Consider the following 21,253-nt stretch of genomic DNA (forward strand, 5'->3'; position numbering starts at 1 on the left):
CTTTCCCTGGTTCTGGGAATCCTGAGAAGCCCGTTCGCCTCTTGCACACACCGGGAGCGCCGGCACTCCCTGGGCATCAGTCCTGGAGAGGCGCGGTTTTGCCTTCATCCCTGTTAAAACTGTGGACACGCAGCCATTTGCACTCAGAATCGCATGCCGTGAGATCCCTAATTGTGTGAAACTTAGTTTGAACTCGAAAACACGCAGCCTACACAAAGGGACAGGCCCGCCTTGGGCCATCTGCCGGCTGGCCGCAGAGCGTCCCTGCCACACGGCGGGTCCTGGAGCCGGAGCCTGTGGAGCTCCTGCGCCAATCATGCAGCACCTCCCTCAGCCCGAGCGCCCCTTCCTCGCTCGTCTCTCATCCACACTGATTGCACACCACCTTGCACAAGCAAAGACGGTGTAATGACTATGACCGTCTCTTAGTGGTAGATCCCTTCTCGTTTAGGTAAACCCAAAGTCCACCCCTGGATTTTCTTTACTCGATGGGAAAGAGTGTAAACCCTGAGCCCCTCTGTGTCTGGGTGGATATGGCTGTGTCCCTCCGTGGAACGCAGAGCGGGTGGACACAGGGACGTGCTCTCCCACCAGTGGAGCTCACTGAGAATGCTTCTTTAGACGTGAAAACGAGGCGACTGTATCAGAATGACAACAACTCAACATCACCGGGTAACTTCTCATGATAGATTTGTATAATCAATACGGGTCTATTTTTACGTCAACTGAACACTGTAGAGTTCCTTCCAGTCTTTTCCAAGGTTGTTAAATTGAGACAAGTAATTGAATAATTTGTCCTATTTTTATTTAAAAACAAAGTGAATGGACCGAAATGTTAAATGTGAATGTACATTTCTTAATTGCAACTTTTCTACTGAGTGTTTGCACTATACTTTCTGGAAACTTATTTAACAAAAATAAAAGGAAAAAATTGCTTGACTAAACTCTGTGGCCGTCTTCATTGAAAAACAAATGGCAGTGTGGATGTTGTAAAGACACTCCTGCCTGTTCCACTTACCCTGCATGGGGGGACGTTCCTAAAATGTGGTCCACCTCGTCCTTCCTCAACCCTGGCATGGGTTCTGCTCCTCCTGTGATGAGAAAGCCCCGTCGCATGACAGGCGGGAGCAGTGCATGGACACACTGTGGCTCTCGATGTTTGCTCCTAAACAAGAGATTCCAAGGGAGGATAATTTGCATTATTTGCTCTTCCCTACGACTAGTCTCTCTGATGAACAGATGTTCTTTTAATCTTTTATAAAAGAATAGGAAAAAAATCTTGCCTGCCCCAAATAAAATATGAAAGTTGGGGTTCACTCTCTCTATTGATCTGCTGTGCATCATTGCAGACCTAGCGAACGGAGGGGAGCTGGGGCTGGGCCACCTGGGCAGGTGGGGATGGCCACCTCCGGGCAGAGGTCATCCCTGATCTGGGCACAGCTCAAGGCTGCCGGGGGCAGCATTTAGTAGGAGCGAGTGATGTCTGTCCTCGTGATTTAGGAAAAATTCCTTCCCAGACCTGAGCAGAGGAGCATCTTCCCTAATTGCGGCAGATTCTACATCGCATGCATCCTCAGAAAAGTCCATGGACCCGGGCTGCCCACGCTGGGGCCTCCTCGAGAGTGGGTCAAGATGCACCCCTGACCTAGACCTTCCAAAGCCTCAGGCCTGAGAAGCCTGTGCAGTGGTGGTGTGTGGAGTGGCCAGGAGAGGGGCGCGGTCACCATGGAGAGCTGAGATCTGCTGGTAGGGAGCCCACCACTGTGGAAGCCATGGGCAGAGGAGGGCGCAGGAGGAGACCCTGGGAGAATGGGCGGGAGGAGAGCTGGGGTGCACGGGCGTGGTGCTCTGGAAGCGCTAGGACGTCTGTTTCTGTTACATGTGGGTGTGTGGCAGCGTGGGGCAGTGCCGTCTGTCGGGGAGGGGAGTCTGCACCACCCACCCTAGTAACAGAGGGTGTAAGCCTGCACCCATTTGTGCAGTAACAGCCATGCTCCAAGCTCCGTGGTGCTGCTGGTGAAGAGAAATTATTCACTGGACATTTGTCAAAAATGGCAAAGATGACTACTCAAAGCTAGTGCAAAAGGGGAGAGAGATTGGACTCCACTTGAATAAGGCAGGGACAGCCAGGATCCTCAACCACCAGCAGAGGGAGGGGCAGTGGGTGGGAAATTAAGAAGGGGAGCTCGGTCAGATGTCCAGGGTAGGGATTCTTGCTCACCGGCAGGCCTAGGACAAGGACTCCAGGGGTAGGGGATGAGGAACTCGATCAGATAGCAAGGGTGGGGGATCCTCCATCGACAGGCTTTGTGGGAGTGTTTGCTAAACTGCGCTCAGCAGGCCAAGGTCAGGCCAAGGTCAGGTCTAGCAGAGAAGAAGCCCCACCAAGGAGCCTGACCAGAGTGAAAAGGGAGGGTTTGCCACTGGCCATGGTGACCAGGACACACCTAATGCCACTCTCAGCTGGAGCACATCCTACCCCCAAATTAGGAGGACAAGAGAAATGACGTTGGTGCAGGGAGGTATCCAGAGGCTAGGGGGGGTGGGAAGAGACAGGGGCAGAGAGTGGACAGGCTGGGGCCAGACCCTGGAGAGAGACCACCAAAGCATGACTGAGGCGTCAGGACAACCCTTAGAGCCAGGAGACCCTCTCATTTGGGGCAGGGGGCTTTGGAAGGCATGGGGAGGTGGCTGCCTGGCTCAGCTTCCACCTTCTCTGTCAACACTCACACCCTCGGCCTCCCTCTAGCCAGATATCCCCTGAGCTCTAGGCCTTTTCTTTCTTTCTTTCTTTTTGGTGAGGAAGATCGGCCCTGAGTTAACATCTATTGCCAGTTTTCCTCTTTTTACTTGAGGAAGATTGTCCCTGAGCTAACATCTGTGCCAATGCTCCTCTGTTCTATGTGGGACACTGCCACAGCATGGCTTGCTGAGCAGCGTGTAGGTCTACACTCAAGATCCAAACCCGCGAACCCTGGGCCACCGAAGCAGAGCACTCAAACGTAACCACTATGCCACTGGGTCGGCCCCTCTATGCCTCATTTCTAACCCCTACTCACTCGGCGTCTCCCCTCTGAGGTCTGACAGACACCTCAAAATGAGCACACCGTCCTGATTGCCCCCAAACCTGCTCTGCCCACAGCCCTCCCCGTCCATCTGGACAGTGGGCCCACTGTTTTGTATGCTCAGGATGAAAGCTGGATTCGTCCTCTCAGAATCCAGTCCATCAGGACATTCTGTTGACTCCATCTTCCCAGTCACCTGCATTGGCCGCCCCTCACCTCCATGGGTCCCATCCTGGTCCAGCCTGTTGTCCCTCCCAAGGGTTACAGGCTGTGGCAGGAGCCCCCTGAGCATTCCGGTCACTGAATCTGCCTGCCCAGTCTATTCTCAGAGTGGTTCTTCTAAAACGCCACTTGGACCGTGATTTCTCTGCTCAAAACCTGCGGTGGCCCTCAGCTCATGTAAATGAGTGGGGGGGTGGGTCTCAGCCGCCCACCAGGTGTTCCACAGGCTGACGCTGCCCCTGTTCTCTGCTACATAGGCTGCTCCATCCACATGGACTCCCGGCTGCCCCCAGACACCCCAGACCTGCTCCCAACTGGGATCGAGCGAGGGGTCTCCCTGTGGGACCCCGCCGAGCTCACTCGCTTCTCTGAGTCTTTGCTCAGATGTCAGCTTCCCCAAGGGGCCCCTTCACTTCTGTCTTTAAAACTAGCCTGCGGCCCTGCCACTGTGCTCTCCCAGACCATCCCCTCCTCAGACTCCCACAACGCCCAGGTTTTGTCTGTCCTGCTCCCTGATTCCTTGTTGGAAAGTAAACTGAGGGCAGGGAGGCTGTTCTTTTCACTCATCTACTCCACAGAAATTCACCGAATGATGAATGAACGAACAGGATGACCACGTAAGTGCTTGAGTTAGTCTCCTGGGGCTCCTGTAAGAAAGTGCCCCAATCTGGGGGACTTAAAACAACAGAATCGTATCCTCTCACATTTCTAGAGACCAGGAATCTGAAATCAAGGTGTCAGCAAGGCCATGCTCCTGCCAGAGGCTCTAGCAGAGGGCCTTGTGTCTTCCAGCTTTTGGTGGCTCCAGGTATCCCGGGCTTGTGGCTGCATCGCTCCAATCTCTGCCGCTGTCTTCATGTGGCTTCCCCTCTGCGTCTGTGTCTTCTTCACTGTGTCATTAGATTTAGGGCCCACCTTAATTTTATCTTCCAATGCTGCTATGGAATTATTCATTTCTGTTATATTTTTAATTTCTAAGACATCGTTTATTGGCTGGGTATTTCTTGTGTGGCATTACATCATTTCACAATTCCTCCCTGAGACACTGTTCCAGTCTCTGCTTCTCTGGCATCTTCCTGTGGACGGAACATGTTCTCAATCCATGCTGTTTTATTTGTGAAATATCCAAGAGAATTGCAATTTAAACACTTTAACTCAAGGGCCTATGGATACTTCCATATGCTCCATTGTGTAAATATAAGCCATTTTGTTAATACACGAGAGACAATGCAACATAAACGTCTAAGAAATTACCTTACCGTAAAACTTTCTCCCAAGTACCTGTAATTCCCAATCTTTCAAGAACAAGTTCCCCAAAGGCCCTACATTACCTCTCTTCCTCTCTGGACTCATTCTGAATCTGAACTTTTCAAAGTGTGAACCCGACAGAGATATCACTGAATCATAATATCCGAATCACTTTGCACCAAACGCAGACTTTGGAAATAATTCTAAAAAACATTTTATTTTTAATAATAAAGATGGGATAGAATTACCCTAAAGCATTTATGTCTATGTTATGCAGTTACAGGAGTTTTTCTGCTTCTTTATCCTTTTTATTTGAAAAATTAAACTGTTATCATTTTTAAAAGCCTGATAATTATCACAAAGGAAAAAGCAAGTTGATAGCGTATAAAGGAGGAATTAGCTCGTAAACTTACAAATGTTGAAACATACTACCTCGTCAATAACTTCATCCACACATACAACATCAGCAGATGAAATGTGACATAACCATCCCAATAAATGCAGCCCCCAGCCTGCATCTAACCCCTCTTGTGAAGAATTTCCTCATTCCTTCTTTTCTGGAAACCTCTAAAGAAATGCAGATGAGGTTCCAGGGAGAACCAGTTCTGGGTCTGGAGTTCTCTGCCCATCCTGTGGCTCGAGAGTGAGACTTCACCCATCTCTTAGAACACGGCATGCTAACCTCACCTGCCCATAGGATCTCCCGTGCCCTGTGGTTTCCATCCAGCCTGAGCTTCTGTTTAGGGTGCTCCGTTTGATTCTGCTCCAGCAATAAGCTCTAGCTGCATCCCTGAGAAAAGTCAGGCCATGGCCAACAGGCCTGGAGGAGGGGCCCTGGAGGAGGCACAGGATGCGACTGGAAATGTAAGTATTCTTGGTTTTTAGAAGGGGGAAAAATTTTTTTAGATAAAGTGGGGATGAAAACATTTACAAGATAAAATCTAACTCTGTTTATAACCATGACGTGCCCACAAAAAGACGTGTCTGACATGTTCGGACCTGGGAGGTTTGATGTTGGTTTTCCATGTTAACTGAAGCCCCTGGGTACCCGTCTCTTCTTCCTTACGGTACGCGGTCAGCAGCACCTCCATCCCTTCAGTGGGATCCTTATTTAAAGCAGTGAGCTCAACACTGGAGAGGACGGGGCAGGAGTTGGTCCCGTGCTACTGCAGGAGGTTATATCCTTCTAGCCCCCCCTCCCTCCCCACTAAAAAAACAAAACCAGTGCCCACAGACCCCCAGAGCGCCTTCTAGTCACGGGCCATGGCTTTGGGCCTTTCCCACAGCGACACCCTATGGCCCACTAGTGTGAAGCCCCAGGCCTTGCCAGTGGGTGGGCGGGTCACTGCATAACATTGTCCTGTTCCCTATGTCCTCATGTCATCCCAGAGTAGAAGGCTCCCTACACGGGTGGAGGACGCAGGCAGGGTGGGGGGATTACATCACTTTTCTGGGTACCCCGGGCGTGGCACTGTGAGCTCCCACCTCACCTGTCTGCACCTCTGCCCCCTGTACCCTCTTCTCAGTTGGTGCCTCTGAGAGCTACATTTCAGATCTGAGTGAGGAGATCTTCACCAAGTTCCCCCCACCTCACCGGAGAGGCACACAGAGGTCAAGGCTGGACGTGGGGCAAGCCCTGAGGGCACGGTGTTCACAGATAGAGGGGCAAGTCCGGCTGGGGAGCGGCTCCTGTGCACGTTCGCTTCCTGGCCCCTGTGCCAGGCACTCAGTCGTCGTCGATGGTGAGTTCGTGCTGGACGGCTTCTTCAATGTTCTGAAGAAGGCGGATCTCCCACTGCCTCACTCGCTCCATCTGTTGGAAGAAAAGCATCTCTGAGAAGGTCGACTCTGCAGGAGCACTTGCCTCTGCTAGAGATGAGCTGCAGAGTAAGCAGATGCCCACCCAGGGCTGCAGACCCTTGCACTGGTCAGGCTCTCGGGCACCATCCATGCCTCGCAAGCCAGAGCCGGTGGCCCGCCCTGCACGGTTCTGCCTCCACAGGCCAGGCACCGTGACCCCAAAATGGAGCCGGCAACTGCCTAGAGGGCCGAGTCTCGGCATGGGGACAGATGAGTATGCAAGCAGATGGGGTTAGGACCTGAGGAGCTAGGTCTGACAAGGGCAAAGAGAGGTCACTGGGGATGGCACAGGGACAAGGAGGGGCCAGCCAGGCGTGTGCTGGGAACACGAGGGCTGCACAGGGTGGGCACGTGTAGATGGAGCGTCTACCTGAGGCAACTTCCCAGCTGTGTTCTTTGGAGCCCCTCTCCCAGGGGCTACTCAGGGAAGGAAGGAAGGTTGGGCCCCGGGACACCATGGGGAAGATGGGGCATGATGACCTGCTACTGAACAAGATGAGGACTCAGGCTGCTAGAAACCAGAGACTGGGGACACAGCAGGCGCGGTGTGCGCCAGCCTGGGTCTCAGAGGACAGGGTGGGAGGTGGAAGGGAAGAAGGCTGGGGTCTGGCAGCCACTGATGGCAGGCCTATTGCAAAGCAGGGTCGTAACACCCCGAAAGTGTACAAGTAGAAGCAAACCCACAGGGGTAAGAGGAAGAGCTGGAGAAGCTGGTGTGATGGAGGGGTCACATGTCTGTCCCAGCAACTGAGGAAGATGGGCTCTGGTCTGCACGGAGGGGCCGTGTGGGCCCAGGGATGGCACTGTCTCTGAGGACCCAGGCTCAGCTGGGGGCAGGTGGAGTTTTGTGACAACCTCCACCCCACAGTGACACCTGCAGGCCCCCTCTCTTCCTCAGTTGTAGAATATTCCAGCCAGGCTCATGCCTCTCCTGGCAGCAGGTGGAACATTAGCCCTGTGGGGAAACTGATCAGCAAGAAGAGGCAGGTGACCTGCAGCGGAGAGGCAGCCCCCACACCAGGTCCCACCCAGGAACGCACGTGGAGCTTCACATCAGCTCTGCAAGGCCTGCCTCCCAACTGGGACCAGGCACAGCTACGGAATGTGGCAGGGCACCGAGGGCCGCCTCAGAAGCCCCCACGAACAGTGACCCCAAATGGCGAGCGAAGCCAAGAAGAGGGGGAAGTCCCCCGAAGGGAACTTATGGGGATGAGTGTTCCTGGAAAGTCAAGTCATCCTGCTGTCACCAGGGAAGGCAGGACAGGACGACTCTCTGAAGAAGAGGAATGAAAGGCAAGGGAGGAAAGAGAAAAACCACTGGAAACGGAAGATGACACAAAAAAACGAAAAGATAGTCCATGCTCACAGATTGGAGGAATTAATGGTGTTAAAATGTCCATACACCCAAAGCAATCTACAGACTCAGTGCAATGCCTATCAAAATTCCAATGGCATTTTTTCACAGAAGAAAAAAAAATCCCAGAATTTGTATGGAACCACAAAAGACCCCAAATAGCCAAAGCAGTCTTGAGAAAGAAGAACAAAGCTGGAGGCATCACACGTCCTGATTTCAAACTATATTACAAAGCCATAGTAATCAAAACGGCGTGGTACTGGCATAAAAATAGATACATAGACCAATGGAACAGAAGAGAGAGCCCAGAAATAAACCCCCACATATATGGTCAATTAATTTAAGACAAAGGAACCAAGAACATAAAATGGAGAGAGGACAGTCTCTTCAATAAATGGTGTTGGGAAAACTGGACAGCCACATGCAAAAGAATGAAATGAGACCACTATCTTACACCATACACAAAAATTAACTCTGGGCCGGCTCCATGGCCGAGTGGTTAAGTTCGTGCGCTCTGCTTCAGTGGCCCGGGGTTTCACCAGTTGGGATTCTGGGCGCGGATATGGCACTGCTTGTTAGGCCATGTTGAGGCAGTGTCCCACATGCCACAACTAGAAGGACCCACAACTAAAATATACAACTATGTACTGGGGGATTTGGGGAGAAAAAGCAGGAAAAAAAAAAAAAAAGAATATTGGCAATAGTTGTTAGCTCAGGCACCAATCTTTAAAAAAACACCTTAACTCAAAATGGATTAAAGACTTGAATGTAAGACTTGAAACCATAAAACTCTTAGAAGAAAACAGAGGACGAAAGCTCCTTGACATTGGTCTTGACGATGATTTTTGGATTTGACACAAAAGCAAAGGCAACAAAGCAAAAATCAAGTGAGACTGCATCAAACTGAAAAGCTTCTGGGCAGCAAAGGAAACCATCAACAGAGCGAAAAGGCAACCCACAGAATGGGAGAAAATATGCACAAATCATGTATCTGATAAGGGGTTAATACTCAAAATATTCTGAGTCAGAAAGATCCCAGGCCCCGGGGCCCACCAGGGAGGGAAGTGTGGTGCTCACCCTCCCAACCGCCTCCTGGCTGGGTCTTGGCCGGGCACCCAGAGCTCCCGGGGGTGGGGCTGGGGGGCGGGTGAGACAGAGAGGGGTCATGGTTGGGGTTGGGGGCCTACCTCAGCTGCCAGCTTCTCCAGGTCCCGACGCTGCCTCCTGGCTGTGTCTGGGATCCCAGGCAGTCCCAATTTCCGTGGCCGGCTCCTCGCTGGGGGGGACTCCCTCTGTTGACGCTGGTGGGTGACCGAGGCTGGCTCAAGCGGGTCCTCCCCAGGATCCCAGGGGTCCAAGTCGGGCTCTAGCCTCCCAGTGGATTCCCCTGAGGCCCCGACCGTGGAAAGCCGCCTCTCTTGGAGGGCGGCTGAGGAGGACGACAGGTCCCAGGAATAGCGTGCAGGCAACAGGGACCCACGTGCAGGGCCCCTTCCCTGCCAGTAGGGGACCTGGCCCGATGGCCTCCTGTGCCTGCTCTGGGCAGTGCTGCGCTTTAGAATGGGTCTGGAGGACGGCCAACGCGTCACTGAAGAAGGGCTCCCATCCTCAGAGGAGCCCGACTCGGGGAACTGTCAAGACAAAGCACAGAGGTTGTCCTAGAAGGTCTCAGGGAGCCGAGCCTGGGCCAGGCACTAACCCCACGGGCACATTCCCCCGGAGTTAGACCACCTAGAGATGACCTTCCAGTTGTGCCCCAGCAGGGAGCCAGCGGTCCAGGAAACCCCGCACAGGGCTAGACACTGCCTGCTGGGCCTGCCTCCCCTCCAGGTGTGTCTTTTTTTGGTCGAAACTTTAAGCGTCAGTCAAAAATGTGTTTTATAAGGATGGGATTGAAGAACAGATGACTTTCAGGTGAAAATATTTTTTCAAGAAGAAAAGTGCAAAATGTTGTCAATGATATCATCTTAACATTTAAACTCAACATAAAAAAGCAAAACTCTTGGCGAATGCAGCAGTTTTTTGTACAAAGTGCTGACGGGGGTGGAGATAAGATGTTTTTGGAAAACTGAATATCCCCAATCCCGTGACAGATTGTAGCAATTCCATCGCGGCCAATTTTTCTCCTCCAAAATAAAGCCTCAATTAAGCCATTTCCACTCCTGTACTCACAGCCTTTTTTCAGATGCTGACAAACTGTACTTGGCAAATATTTTTACTGTCATCATAAGGTGCTGGTCTCTGCAGCGCTCCTTGAGGTTTTCACATCACAACGATTTGGCAGCAGATTTAGCAGTTTCATTGTTTCTTTGTAAGGAGCGCTCATCTATCTTTTAAACATATACATTAATCCACACTGCTAATTAACATTGCAGTGCATCTAGCCAATTCATTACCAATTGAGGTGACTTTCAAAGTAATGTAGGACTTTTAATTTAATGTTGCATCCCACCTATGGAATGGAGGAAAATATATGCAAAGTGCAAATCTGATACAAGGATAATATCCAAAATATACAAGGAACTCACACAACTCAATAGCAAAAAACCCACAAATAATCCAATTAAAAATGAGCAAAGGGGGCTGGCCTGGTGACACAGTGGTTAGGTTTGCGCGCTCTGCTTCAGCAGCCCAGCCTTCATGGGTTTGGATCCTGGGTGTGGACCTACGCAACACTCATCAAGCCATGCTGTGGCAGGCGTCCCACACAAAAAATAGAGGAAGGTTGGCACCAATGTTAGCTCAGGGTCAATCTTCCTCATAAAAAAAAATGGACAAAGGACCTGAATAGATATTTCTCTAAAGATGACATACAAATGGCCAACAGGTACATGAAAAGGTGCTTAACGTCACGCATCATCAGGGAAATGCAAATCAAGGCCACATGAGATATCACCTCACACCTGTTAGAATGGCTGTCATCGAAAAGACAAGAGATAACAAGTGGTTATACTATACTAATGGTAATGAGGACGTGGAGAAAAGGAAACCTCTGTGCACTGCTGGTGGGAGTGGAAATTGGTGCAGCCACTATGGAAAACAGTATGGATGTTCCTCAAAAAATTAAAAATAGAACTGCCATGTGATACAGCTCTTCCACTTCTGGGTCTACATCCATAGAAGCTGATAATAGAATCTCAGAGAGACACCTGCACCCCATGTGCCCTGCAGCATCCTTCACAGTGCAGAAACCTGCAGCCCCATGTGCCCTGCAGCATCCTTCACAGTGCAGAGACCTGCAGCCCCATGTGCCCCGCAGCATCCTTCACAGTGCAGAGACCTGCACCCCATATGCCCTGCAGCATCCTTCACAGTGCAGAGACCTGCAGCCCCGTGTGCCCCGCAGCATCCTTCATAGTAGAGAGACCTGCACCCCATGTGCCCTGCAGCATCCTTCATAGTAGAGAGATCTGCAGCCCTGTGTGCCCTGCAGCATCCTTCACAGTGCAGAGACCTGCACACCATGTGCCCCACAGCATCCTTCACAGTAGCCAGGGAATATTGAATCCGACTCTAACGAGACAATCTCGTGCATTCAGTTTTCGGCAGTAGGAGTAACAGTTTCCTGTTACAATGTCCTTTTGAAGCAAGGACACCTAAAACTGTTAAGAAAGCCGTTGTCACACAGGGTGTAGGAGGAACTAGAACTTTACTTAAAGAGCAAGAGAATAAAATGTTCCAAAGGGAATGATTCTGCCCTTTCCAGAAGCCTGCTCATCCTGTAGGAGTAGCAACTGCATCCGACTGCCCAGACAGGGCCAGCAGTCAGCAAGAACCAGGGCTCACGTGAGGAAACTCAGGAAAAGCACATCAGCAGCCTTGATAACAGTCCCCTCCAGGCCCAGGCCAAGGCTGAGGGTTGCCTCCTCCAGGTGCCATCTGCCCAGGGCTGGCTTCTGCTTGGGGTGATGACACTGCCACTTTGCTTTCCTTGAATTCGTGATACATATTTGTGCATGAAGAGGAGAATCTGGCAGCGAATTTTGGGGAAAGCACAAATGAAAAGTACATTAATGATGTTGAACTGATAAAGAGCTCAACTTCTCTTAGAACAAAGAATACATGGAACGTTGACCCAAAGCAGTGGGAAAGTGTATTGGTTATCATTTGTTACATAACAAATCACACCGACATTTAGTGGCCTAAAACAAACATTTGTAATCTTGGTCTCTGTGGATCAGGAATGTGGGAGCAGCTTGCTGGGCAGTTCCATCTTGGGGTCACCATCAGGCTTTGGCTGCAGTCACCTGAAGGCTTGACTGGGGCTGGAGGATCAGCATGTGAGGTGGCTCACAACTCACACACCTGGCAAGAGGCCTCCGTCCCTTCCTGCTTGGCCCCTCCGTGGGCTGGCTAAGCGTCCTCCAGAGTGGGCAGTCCCAAAAAGCACAGCATAGGGGCCAGCCCCATGGCCAAGTTTGCATGGTTGGGTCTACACGCTCCCCTTTGGTGGCCCAGGGTTTTGCAGGTTCGGATCCTGGGCACAGACATGGCACCGCTCATCAAGCCACGCTGAGGTGGCGTCCTAAATAGCACAACCAGAAGGACCTACAGCTAGAATATACAACTATGTACTGGGGGCTTTTGGGGAGAAGAAGGAAAAAAAAAAAGATTGGCAACAGATGTTAGCTCAGGTGCCAAAACAAAAAAAAAACAAACAAACACACTAAACAAAAAGCACAGCATGGAGGCTAGAAAGTCTTTCCATGACCTGCCTTCAGAGGTTGCACAATCATTTCTGCAAAACCTATTGGTTATAGCAGTCAGCCTTATTCAGCGTGGGAGGGGAACCCTGCAATGCATGGCTGCCTGGAGGCGAGGGTCACTGAGGGCCAGCTTAGAGGCTGACTATAAGAGAAGGGACAGCGTTTCCGGAGCCCGAGGCCCCTACCCTGTGGCTGCCCTTCCCCACACAAAGCCCCCACACTCTCCTCACATCTGCAGAGCGCCGATGACTGGACACAGAATGAGAAGAGCATCACATCACTCTGGGACAGGAGTCCTGTTTCTCCCCAAGCCAGCTCTCTGTCACGGTTTCTGCATCAACTCTAAGTGGAACCCTCCCCCAGGACCCACCCCCACCTCCAGCCTGGTGAGGGACGTAGGGCAGGGGCTGCGGGGCTCACACACAGCCTTCATTTCCTAACTGACAGTTAGACAGCAGAGAAATAAGTAAAACCAGAGAGTCCTTCCAGTCCACTCACCTTCCTGTCCTAGTCCCCATAGGTAATGGCCATTAGCAATTTCCTCAAAGATATTCTTCTGGTGCGTATCCACAAACAAACATGGAATACGCTTCCTTGCTATAAAGAAGAAAAGTTCATATTTTCATAAATGGAATCATGATGCCTTGTTGTATAGTTTTTCACACCATTGACGACTTTCCTCATCACTACTCTTTTGAACAAAACATCTAAAATAGAATATTTGAGTGTGGTACAATGAGATAGCATGAGAACCGAGTTAGGTGTTCAAATTTCCCAAAGGGCCTTAGAATGAGGACAAGGGAGAAGAGGTTCTAAAAACACAGTCTAGGGAGTGTTTTCCATGAAAACATTTATTCCATGGAGTGTGCTGGAACTTCCAAAACCTGTTTGTATTGATTTCTCATTGCATTCTTCTAATGTAAGTACGATCTTCATCAAGTAACTGAGAGGAGATTCAGCCCAGGTGGGCTGCATGACCTGAAGCAGGTAAGCAGCTGGGACAAGCTGTGGACCGGAGCTGGAGAAGTCCCCGTCTGCCCAGGTCAGCCTTCACACACCAAGACCCCTCGTGCTGGGCCAGAAAGCAAGGAGGTGCGCTCCCTCCGCCTAGGAGGATGAGTCAATCATGACCATTTATGGAGCTTCCACTATGTGGCTCTCAGGGTCATTTTCTTCTTCACCCCAAAGCCCCCTAGTACATAGTTGTATATTCCAGTTGTAGTCCTTCTGGTAGTGCTATGTGGGACACTGCCTCAGCGTGGCTAGATGAGCAGTGCCATGTCCACACCCAGGATCCAAACAGGTGAAACCCTGGGCCACTGAAGCGGAAGGTGCGAACTTAACCACTTGGCCTCGTGGCCATTTTAGTACATCATTTGCTTTAGCAAAACCCTTAGAAATTGATTAATGTCAACTATAAATAACCTGAAAAATAAAACTTACTCCAGAGAATGAGTTGACATCAGAAACTGCCAAACTGTTCTCCAAAGTGGCCGCCCAATTCTTCAATCCCACTGGCCAGGTATGAGAGACCTCACACCCTCACCAGCGTTTGGTTTGTTAGTTTTTCATTTTTTAAAAAATTTTTGTTTTCTAATAGGCGAGTAGTGGTATCTTATTTGCATAGTGGTTTTGAGTTTCTGTAATGACGATGTTGATCATCTTAGTTATCATCTGTAGATCTTCTTTGGGGAACTAAAGGTCAAACATTTGCCATGTCAATAAAGGCAAATAAAGTCACCTATTAAAAGACTCGCACAGCAGATCGGGGAGCAAATCCAACTCTACACTGTATCCAGTAGGCTGCCCCAAAGCTAAGTGCTTCAGAAAGTCCCAGAGTAGGATGACGGCAAAGAAACCCAAGGACATAAAAGTGAAAAAATGCAGGGACTTCCATCTTTATATCGGAAAAGGCTAAATTCATGGCAAGATACATTAAACAAGACTAAAAACAAAAGCACAGAGGAATAAAAAATAGAAGCCAAAATGCTTTTCTGTTATCATTACCTTTGCACCAGACGGTATAGCATCGACATTCAGGGAGCAAAATCCAAGGAGAAATAAGGAGAAATAGAAATAAAGTAGAAAGTGGGGATAATTCACTTTTTTTTTTAGCTCATGCTAGATCATGGAGAAAAAGAAGAGAAATGACCCAAATTCCATGACAGATAATTAGCATTTGTCAGAGGAGAGTGGGAGTCATTCTACTTCAAACAGGGACCAGGAGCTCAGAGTGAAGTAAAGAAACGGGGGAGGAGAAATGTGGGACTCGGAGAAGAAAGAAATGACAAGGTAACAGAAGTCTATTTTCTTATTAGCAGGAGGTACTTAACTAGCCTATTTATGAAAGTGAACTAAGAACCAATATTAAATGTTGCTCATCTGATATGTTTTTCAATAACATTGTAACATATTGAAATCTTCCAGATAAAACAGTTCGTTTTACAAATAGATTCTCAGAACAGATGAGCTAGACACACCTGTGGGGAAAGACGGGCCTTCAGGTGATGGAGGGAGAGAGTCTCTCTCTCTCATTACCTGTTGTTCTGACTGGTCACTTGGGAAACAAACCCCAAAACAACAGTAAAGCCACATCCCTACCTTATGTGTTATACTAAAATAAATGACAAGGGACTGAATATTCTACTCTTTAAAAATTCCTAGATTACTAGAAAAAAACAATAATTTTGAAAAATCTGAAACAAAGTTGGGCTCTTATATCATTCACCAAGATAAATCCCAAATGCATATAAGATTTAAATGTAAGAAACAAAGCTACAAAAGTGTTGGAAGGAAATATGGGTGGGTTCTTCTGTAAGTTTGTCAGAAGTAAGGCTTTCCGATAACTCACAACACAGAAGCCATGAAAGAAAAGAACAAGTTCAACCAAATAGAATGTTTTCAAACTTCTGCAAAGCCCCCCAAAAAAAGAAAAAAAAAGTGACATACTAAGTGAAAAAAGACAAACGGCAATTTCTATAAAAGACGAACAAGGGGCTAACCTTCCTAAAATCTAGGAAAAGCAACAACTTAACAGATAAACGGGAAACGGCCCTCAACCGTTCTTTATACACAAATGCTTTTGTAATATACACGCATGAGGAAAGATGGCTATGTTTTGAGTAGAGTCTTCTGTGCAAACTGAGGAAAAATAGGAATCTAAAGAAGTTCTAGAAGAAGCTAAAAATGCTGTTTACTTATGGCGGGCCTGGGCAGAGGTGGGCAGGGCCGTAAACCTGCATATGTTTTACTTTGAAACCATGGGAAGGTATTACATATTTACAAATGAAAAGGAGGAGAGAGAATCTCTATTTGTCTGATGAAGAGACCCAGGCACAGGGAGAGCAGAAGGCCGCCCAGGATGCCCTGACTCGGGGGAAGTGGTTGAGGGGTCACGATCCGGTGGGTGCCTGGGGAGCCACAAAGCAGCGTTGTGAAAGGCAGGTTTTGAACTTCACCTGGGGACCGTTACCTAATTCCGCTCCCTGATTTTCATTTCGCAGCTGGAGCGCTGCATCCATGGCCTCCTCAGCCACGACGCCCTGGGGCAACTGGTCCCCTTGGCCTCCAGGCTTTCCCCGGAAGGGCCTGAGACCCAGCGCTGTGGGCTCCCAGACAATGCGGGGAGAGGATGGGGGAGGAGGCGCAGGGGTGCCAGGTGCCTGGGCAGGCGTAGGATCCCCTCTGATGTTGCTGGGTTGGCGCTGCGGTCCTGGGCTCCGGGCACAGGGGGGTGGGGGCGCGGGGCTCGGGGCACAGACCGGAAGGGTGGGCAAGGGATGCCTGACAAGGGGCATCGTTTAGCAACTCAGGCTAGGACCAGGAGGCTCCTGAGTGCCAGTGTGAGGCCTGCCCAACCCAGAGCGTGGGCCAGACCAGGGCAGCTGCCTTGCTCCAGCACTGGGCCAATGGGGCCAATGGGGCCCACGGGGCCAACAGGGCCTCCCGCCCCGGGATCCCCACCTGGGGCTGCATGGAGTGCCCCTCCCCGCCTACCTGTGCCTCAGGCTTCGGGCACCCGCCGTGCCCCCAAACCCTGTCCTGTCCTGTCCTGGCCTACGTAGGCCCCAGGCTGCCCCAGGCGCACACCACACACCTCCTGCCCCACGGCTCCACCTCAACCTTCCCCACCTACCTGCGCCCACAGGCAGCCCTGACGCCCCATCCTGCCCTCGCCTACCTGTGCTCTGAGCTTCATCCTGCTTCTGGTGAGGACGGAACCCCTTGGAGAGCCGCTGTGTCAGGTGAGCCCCAGCGCCCTGAAGTACCCACAGCGTCCCCACCACAGGCTGGGGCAGGTGTGCAAGAGACCACCTGTGCCTGCCTCCCCCTAATGACCCCGTGGCGGCGCAGGCGCAGGGCCGCGCACAGGGCAGGCTGAGCCCTGAGGGTTTCCACCTGGTGGGTTCCTCGCTGGGCACCTGAGTGTGTGTGTTCTGCCTTTAGGAAGTCAGGGCCGCTGGGTGCCTGTGGATTCCCAAACAAGGAGCCATCCCTGGTGCAATTGCTATGGGCCAAATGTTTACCCACATTGTCACAATAACCTAAAGGAGTGGAGATCATCACCCCAGCTTAGTCCCCAAGGCCCCCGAGACCAGATATTCCATGTGATGTCCTGAGGGCAGAGTGGGAAGGGAGGAAAGCTGAGTGACCCACAACTCTCCAACTCCAAAGGCCCTTCCACTGCTGAGAGCTCCTCAGAGCCTTCATGCAGTGGTTCTCAGACTAAGCTGATCGGAACCCCCTGCAGGTCCTCTTGGAGCCCTGTGCTTTGCCAGCCCCAGTTTCTGATGAGGAGCTCTGCATGGGGACTCATAAGTGGCATTTCTAACAACTCGCAGGTGATGCTTCATTAATGAATGGTAATGCTACCACAGAGTACTGGGAACATTTTTGTCGTTAGTGCTGTTGAGTCGATTCTGACTCTAGCAACCCTGTGCACAGCAGAGCAGAACCCTGCCCGGTCTTGCTGTGCCGTCCTCTCATCTTCCAGCGCCGTACCAGACCATGCTCCGCTGCTAGTCACAGGGCCTTCATGGCCAGTTTTTTCAGAATTGGGTGGCCAGGTCCTTCTTCCTAGTCTTAGTCTGGAAGCTCTGCTGAAACCTGGCCACTGTGGGTGAGCCTGCTGGCATTTGAAATACCAGCGCCATAGCTTTCAGCATCACAGCAACAGGCACCTGCCACAGTATGACAACCAACAGATGGGTGGTGTGGTTCCCTGACTAGAAATAAACCCGGGCCGAGGCAGGGTGAGTGCTGAATCTTAACCACTAGACCACCAGGGCTGGCTACCAGCAATTTAATCCGTACTGACCTCCTGCCAGCCCTAAGCCTTTGGGGGCGTGGGTCTAAAGAGAGAAAGCAGTGGAGAAGCTAGCAATACTGCCAACCTGAATGCGCTCTCCGTGAGTGTTCTTGGATGCGATCTCAGCCTCGTGAGGACCCCAAAGCAACATTTTTGTTACCCCCATTTCCAGGAGGGGAAGACTGAGCCCAGAGAGGTGGGGTAACTGTTCGAGGTCATTTAGTGGTGCTTAAGAGAACCCAGACAAGAACCCAGACTGTCTGGCTCCCAAATCAGTGCTCTTTGCTCTTGCTGCTCTTCTAGTATTTTAAAAAAGTATTATTCATCTGAACTTTGCACTAAGTCACTGTGTGATTTCGGGCAAATGGATTTTGTCACTTGTCACTTGTTCTCTCTTTTTCTCTGTAAATTGAGACAATATCCTAAACCCTTGAGATCCCTGAATCCCGGGGGCCTGACTGAAGCTCAGAAGAGTGTTGAGGCGATTGTCAGAGGCAGGGGCCTCCATGGGACCCATCCCCATGCTGTTCGCATAGGCCATCAAAGCCAGAGAACCGCTCTGGGTTCCGGTGCTGCGGGTGGCAGACAGGAGCCCTCCCCACCCTGCCGCTGGGATCACGGTGGGCACAGCGCTTCTGCAGCGCAAGTCAGCCTCAATGCAAGATGCCCGAGAGTGTGCACGGCCTGTGAAGGAGCAAGTCCACTTATAGGAATGACCGGGAGGTAGACCAAGCCAGCATACTTTTCCTGTTATGACATCCATGGACCGTCAGCTTTAAGAGCCCCAGTAGGATCAGTGCACATAGCCAGGAAGAGGACACTGAGTAAATAAGTCAGGACATGTCCAAGGACACAACACCCTGCAGCCAATAATCTGTGTAAACACGTGTGTGTACGTGTGCCTACATGTACACATCTGTGTGCATGTGTATGTAAACACACACACTCTAGACAAGATGTTCATCAAACATTAAATGAGAAAAGGCTGCAGAACAGACAGTATAGTGTGAGCCCATTTCAAATGTTACATATACGTGTACCACAGCCACACACTCACGTCCAAAAAGAGATTCATGGAAATGGTAACATCGGTAACATTTAGGTGGCAGAATGATGGGTAAATTTTAACATCACTCAAATCGGTCTCACTTTATCAAAAAAGAACACGTAATTAGTAAATAATTTTAGAAAGTAAAGCTCACCTGATTCAGTCCAGCATTTTCCAGGTGGGGAAACTGAGAGCAACAGAGGGAAAGAGTTTGTCCTAAGGCCTGGTATGAGTCAGGTGGGCGCACTGGACACCGTGCTGTCCAGTGTCCTGATGTTTTCTTCCGGCACCACGCCACCCCCAGGTTCCCCTGACCTCCTGACCCCGGGGTTCCCCTGACTTCCTGGCACTTGGGCACACTGCCTTGAGCACAGTGAAAGGCTCTTCTGTGTGTGTTTGTGAGTAAAAACATTGTGAAATCTGCACTGTGTGTCTAGAGTCACATAAGTCTGGCACATAGGGTCACCTGTCACCAGTGCCCTTCCCCAGCACACTGGGCAGCCCTCTGGGGAGAAGTGTGGGGGTCAGGGGGAGGGGCTGGCTCACATCATGGTCTCCAGGCCAACTGGCCCCACCCCCTCCAAGCCCAGGTCCCTTCTGAGAGCCCACCGCACGGTCTTTTTACTGACCCTCTCAGCTCTGCACCACGGAACCCAAATCCCCTCACTGTGCAGGTGAGGCCCTGGAGAGGCAAATCCTAGCATCATTCAGGTCCAAGCTGCAGGCACGCACATGCCCGCTGGTCTGCCACGCTGAAACCTGCCTTCCGGGTCACAAACAATGCTCTCGGCATAGGAAGAGCTGGTTCAGAAGCTGCCTCTGGTCATTTTGAAGGTGCCAATGAGAGCCACCTCGCCGAGCTTTATGATCACGTGTAGGAGATCTTCAGTGCGATGCTCCGCACGAGATAAACACTCAGCAAGTCGCTGCACCAAGTCGCTATACCTGCCCATGCTGTGCCAGGCGCCATCCTCCACCGGAGTTCCCCAGTCCCGCCTCACGCCAGTGTCTTTTTCTGAACTCCAGCACAATGAACTATTTGTCGTTTCTGTACTGTATGCATTTTTATTTTCTGTATGTTATGATGTTTTGACGTCCTAAACCCTTTCTAGCTGGGAAGAGACTGCCCCTCCTGGGCCAGCCACTCCTTAGAGACAGCAAAGGGCCCAGCGGGAGCATGCCTGTGATATGCAAACTGACCAACGCAAAGCCAGACGTCCCCTCTCTGGTCTGTGTCCCCAGGAGGCAATATTCCTCTGCCTTAGTCACCCCAGGGCAGGTGCCAGGCAACTAGAGACCACTGCGATAGCTTAGAGCCCTCTAGAATTGTTCAAACCAGCCAGTCCTAAACTGTTCACCTGGCCTGCCTTTTCTGTGAAAACCTTAATAAAGGCTGTGGCCTCAGCTCTCCTCCCACTCCTCTTTTTGGCCTCCTGACCACTGAGGAGCTTCTTCATGTGGCCCTGCGTGGCATGCCACACCTCCAGTCTCTAGGATCTGGGAGCATAATAACCTTTTTTCCTTGTAAGCATCATTCTCATCTACTCCTGTGGCCCATTGACTTTACAATCCCATATCCCACATGTATATTCTTAGCACAGTTTTGACACAACCAATATGCTCAAAGTTGCCTTTAACCCCAAGTTATAAATAAGAGGCTAATGGCTGGTACTGTTTGTAAAACACCACAGAGAAGAACAAACCTGGAAACTTCATTAGCAATCAAATAAGTGCTAAATACTACAGCAAAAGAACTGCTTTAAAATTATCAAAATTTGCAAAGATAAACTGTCAAAATACCTTCCAAAACAGAGAGCACCAGGTCCACACAGATTCACTGGTGAATCCTACTGAACATTCAAGGAAGAAATGATACTAATTCTCTACAATCTTCCAGAAGATAGAAGCAGAGGGAATCATTTCTAACCCATTCTGTGACACCAGCATTACCAAATACCAAAACCAGATGAAGATGTTACAAGAAAGGAAAACTACACACCAATATCTCTCATGCACATAGATGCAAAAATCCTCAGCAAAATATTAGCGAATTGAATCTAACAAAGTATAAGAAGAAATATATGCCATGATCAAGTGGGATTTACTCCAGGTATACAAGGCTGGTTCAACACTCAAAAATCAATTAATGTAATCTATGACATCAACAGGCTACGGAAGTGTCCCATGATCATATCAATAGATGCAGGAAAAGCATTTGACAAAAATCCAACACCATTCGTGATAAAAATTCTCAGTAAACAGGAATAGAGGAGAATTTCCCCAACTTGATAAAGAGCATCTACAGGAAACATACAACTAAATCACACTTAATGGTGAGAAGCTTGAAGCTCTCCCAATAGGATGAGGAACAAGGCAAAGATGTCCCCTTTCACCACTGCTTTTCAACATTGTACTGGAAGTCCTAGCTAATGCAATGAGACA

The 21,253-nt window shown here is 50.2% G+C and overlaps 1 protein-coding gene and 1 long non-coding RNA gene across 2 annotated transcripts; both read right to left on the minus strand.

Annotated features, from left to right (window-relative positions):
* Positions 1–4,725: 4,725 nt before the first annotated feature.
* CCDC201 (coiled-coil domain containing 201) lies at positions 4,726–21,253 on the minus strand. Its single transcript, XM_046669039.1, has 3 exons — positions 18,966–21,253; positions 8,937–9,380; positions 4,726–6,348 (listed from the first exon to the last, which is right to left on the minus strand). The coding sequence occupies exons 1-3, from the start codon at positions 19,221–19,223 to the stop codon at positions 6,262–6,264; spliced, it is 789 nt and encodes a 262-aa protein (XP_046524995.1). The 5' UTR covers positions 19,224–21,253; the 3' UTR covers positions 4,726–6,261.
* Positions 10,576–18,959, minus strand: LOC124243449 (uncharacterized). The gene is made up of 3 exons (XR_006889668.1): positions 13,899–18,959; positions 12,954–13,052; positions 10,576–11,719 (listed from the first exon to the last, which is right to left on the minus strand). It is a non-coding gene; the product is annotated as an uncharacterized LOC124243449 (long non-coding RNA).

This window comes from Equus quagga, chromosome 8 (assembly GCF_021613505.1).
Source record: "Equus quagga isolate Etosha38 chromosome 8, UCLA_HA_Equagga_1.0, whole genome shotgun sequence".
Lineage (NCBI taxonomy): Eukaryota > Metazoa > Chordata > Mammalia > Perissodactyla > Equidae > Equus > Equus quagga.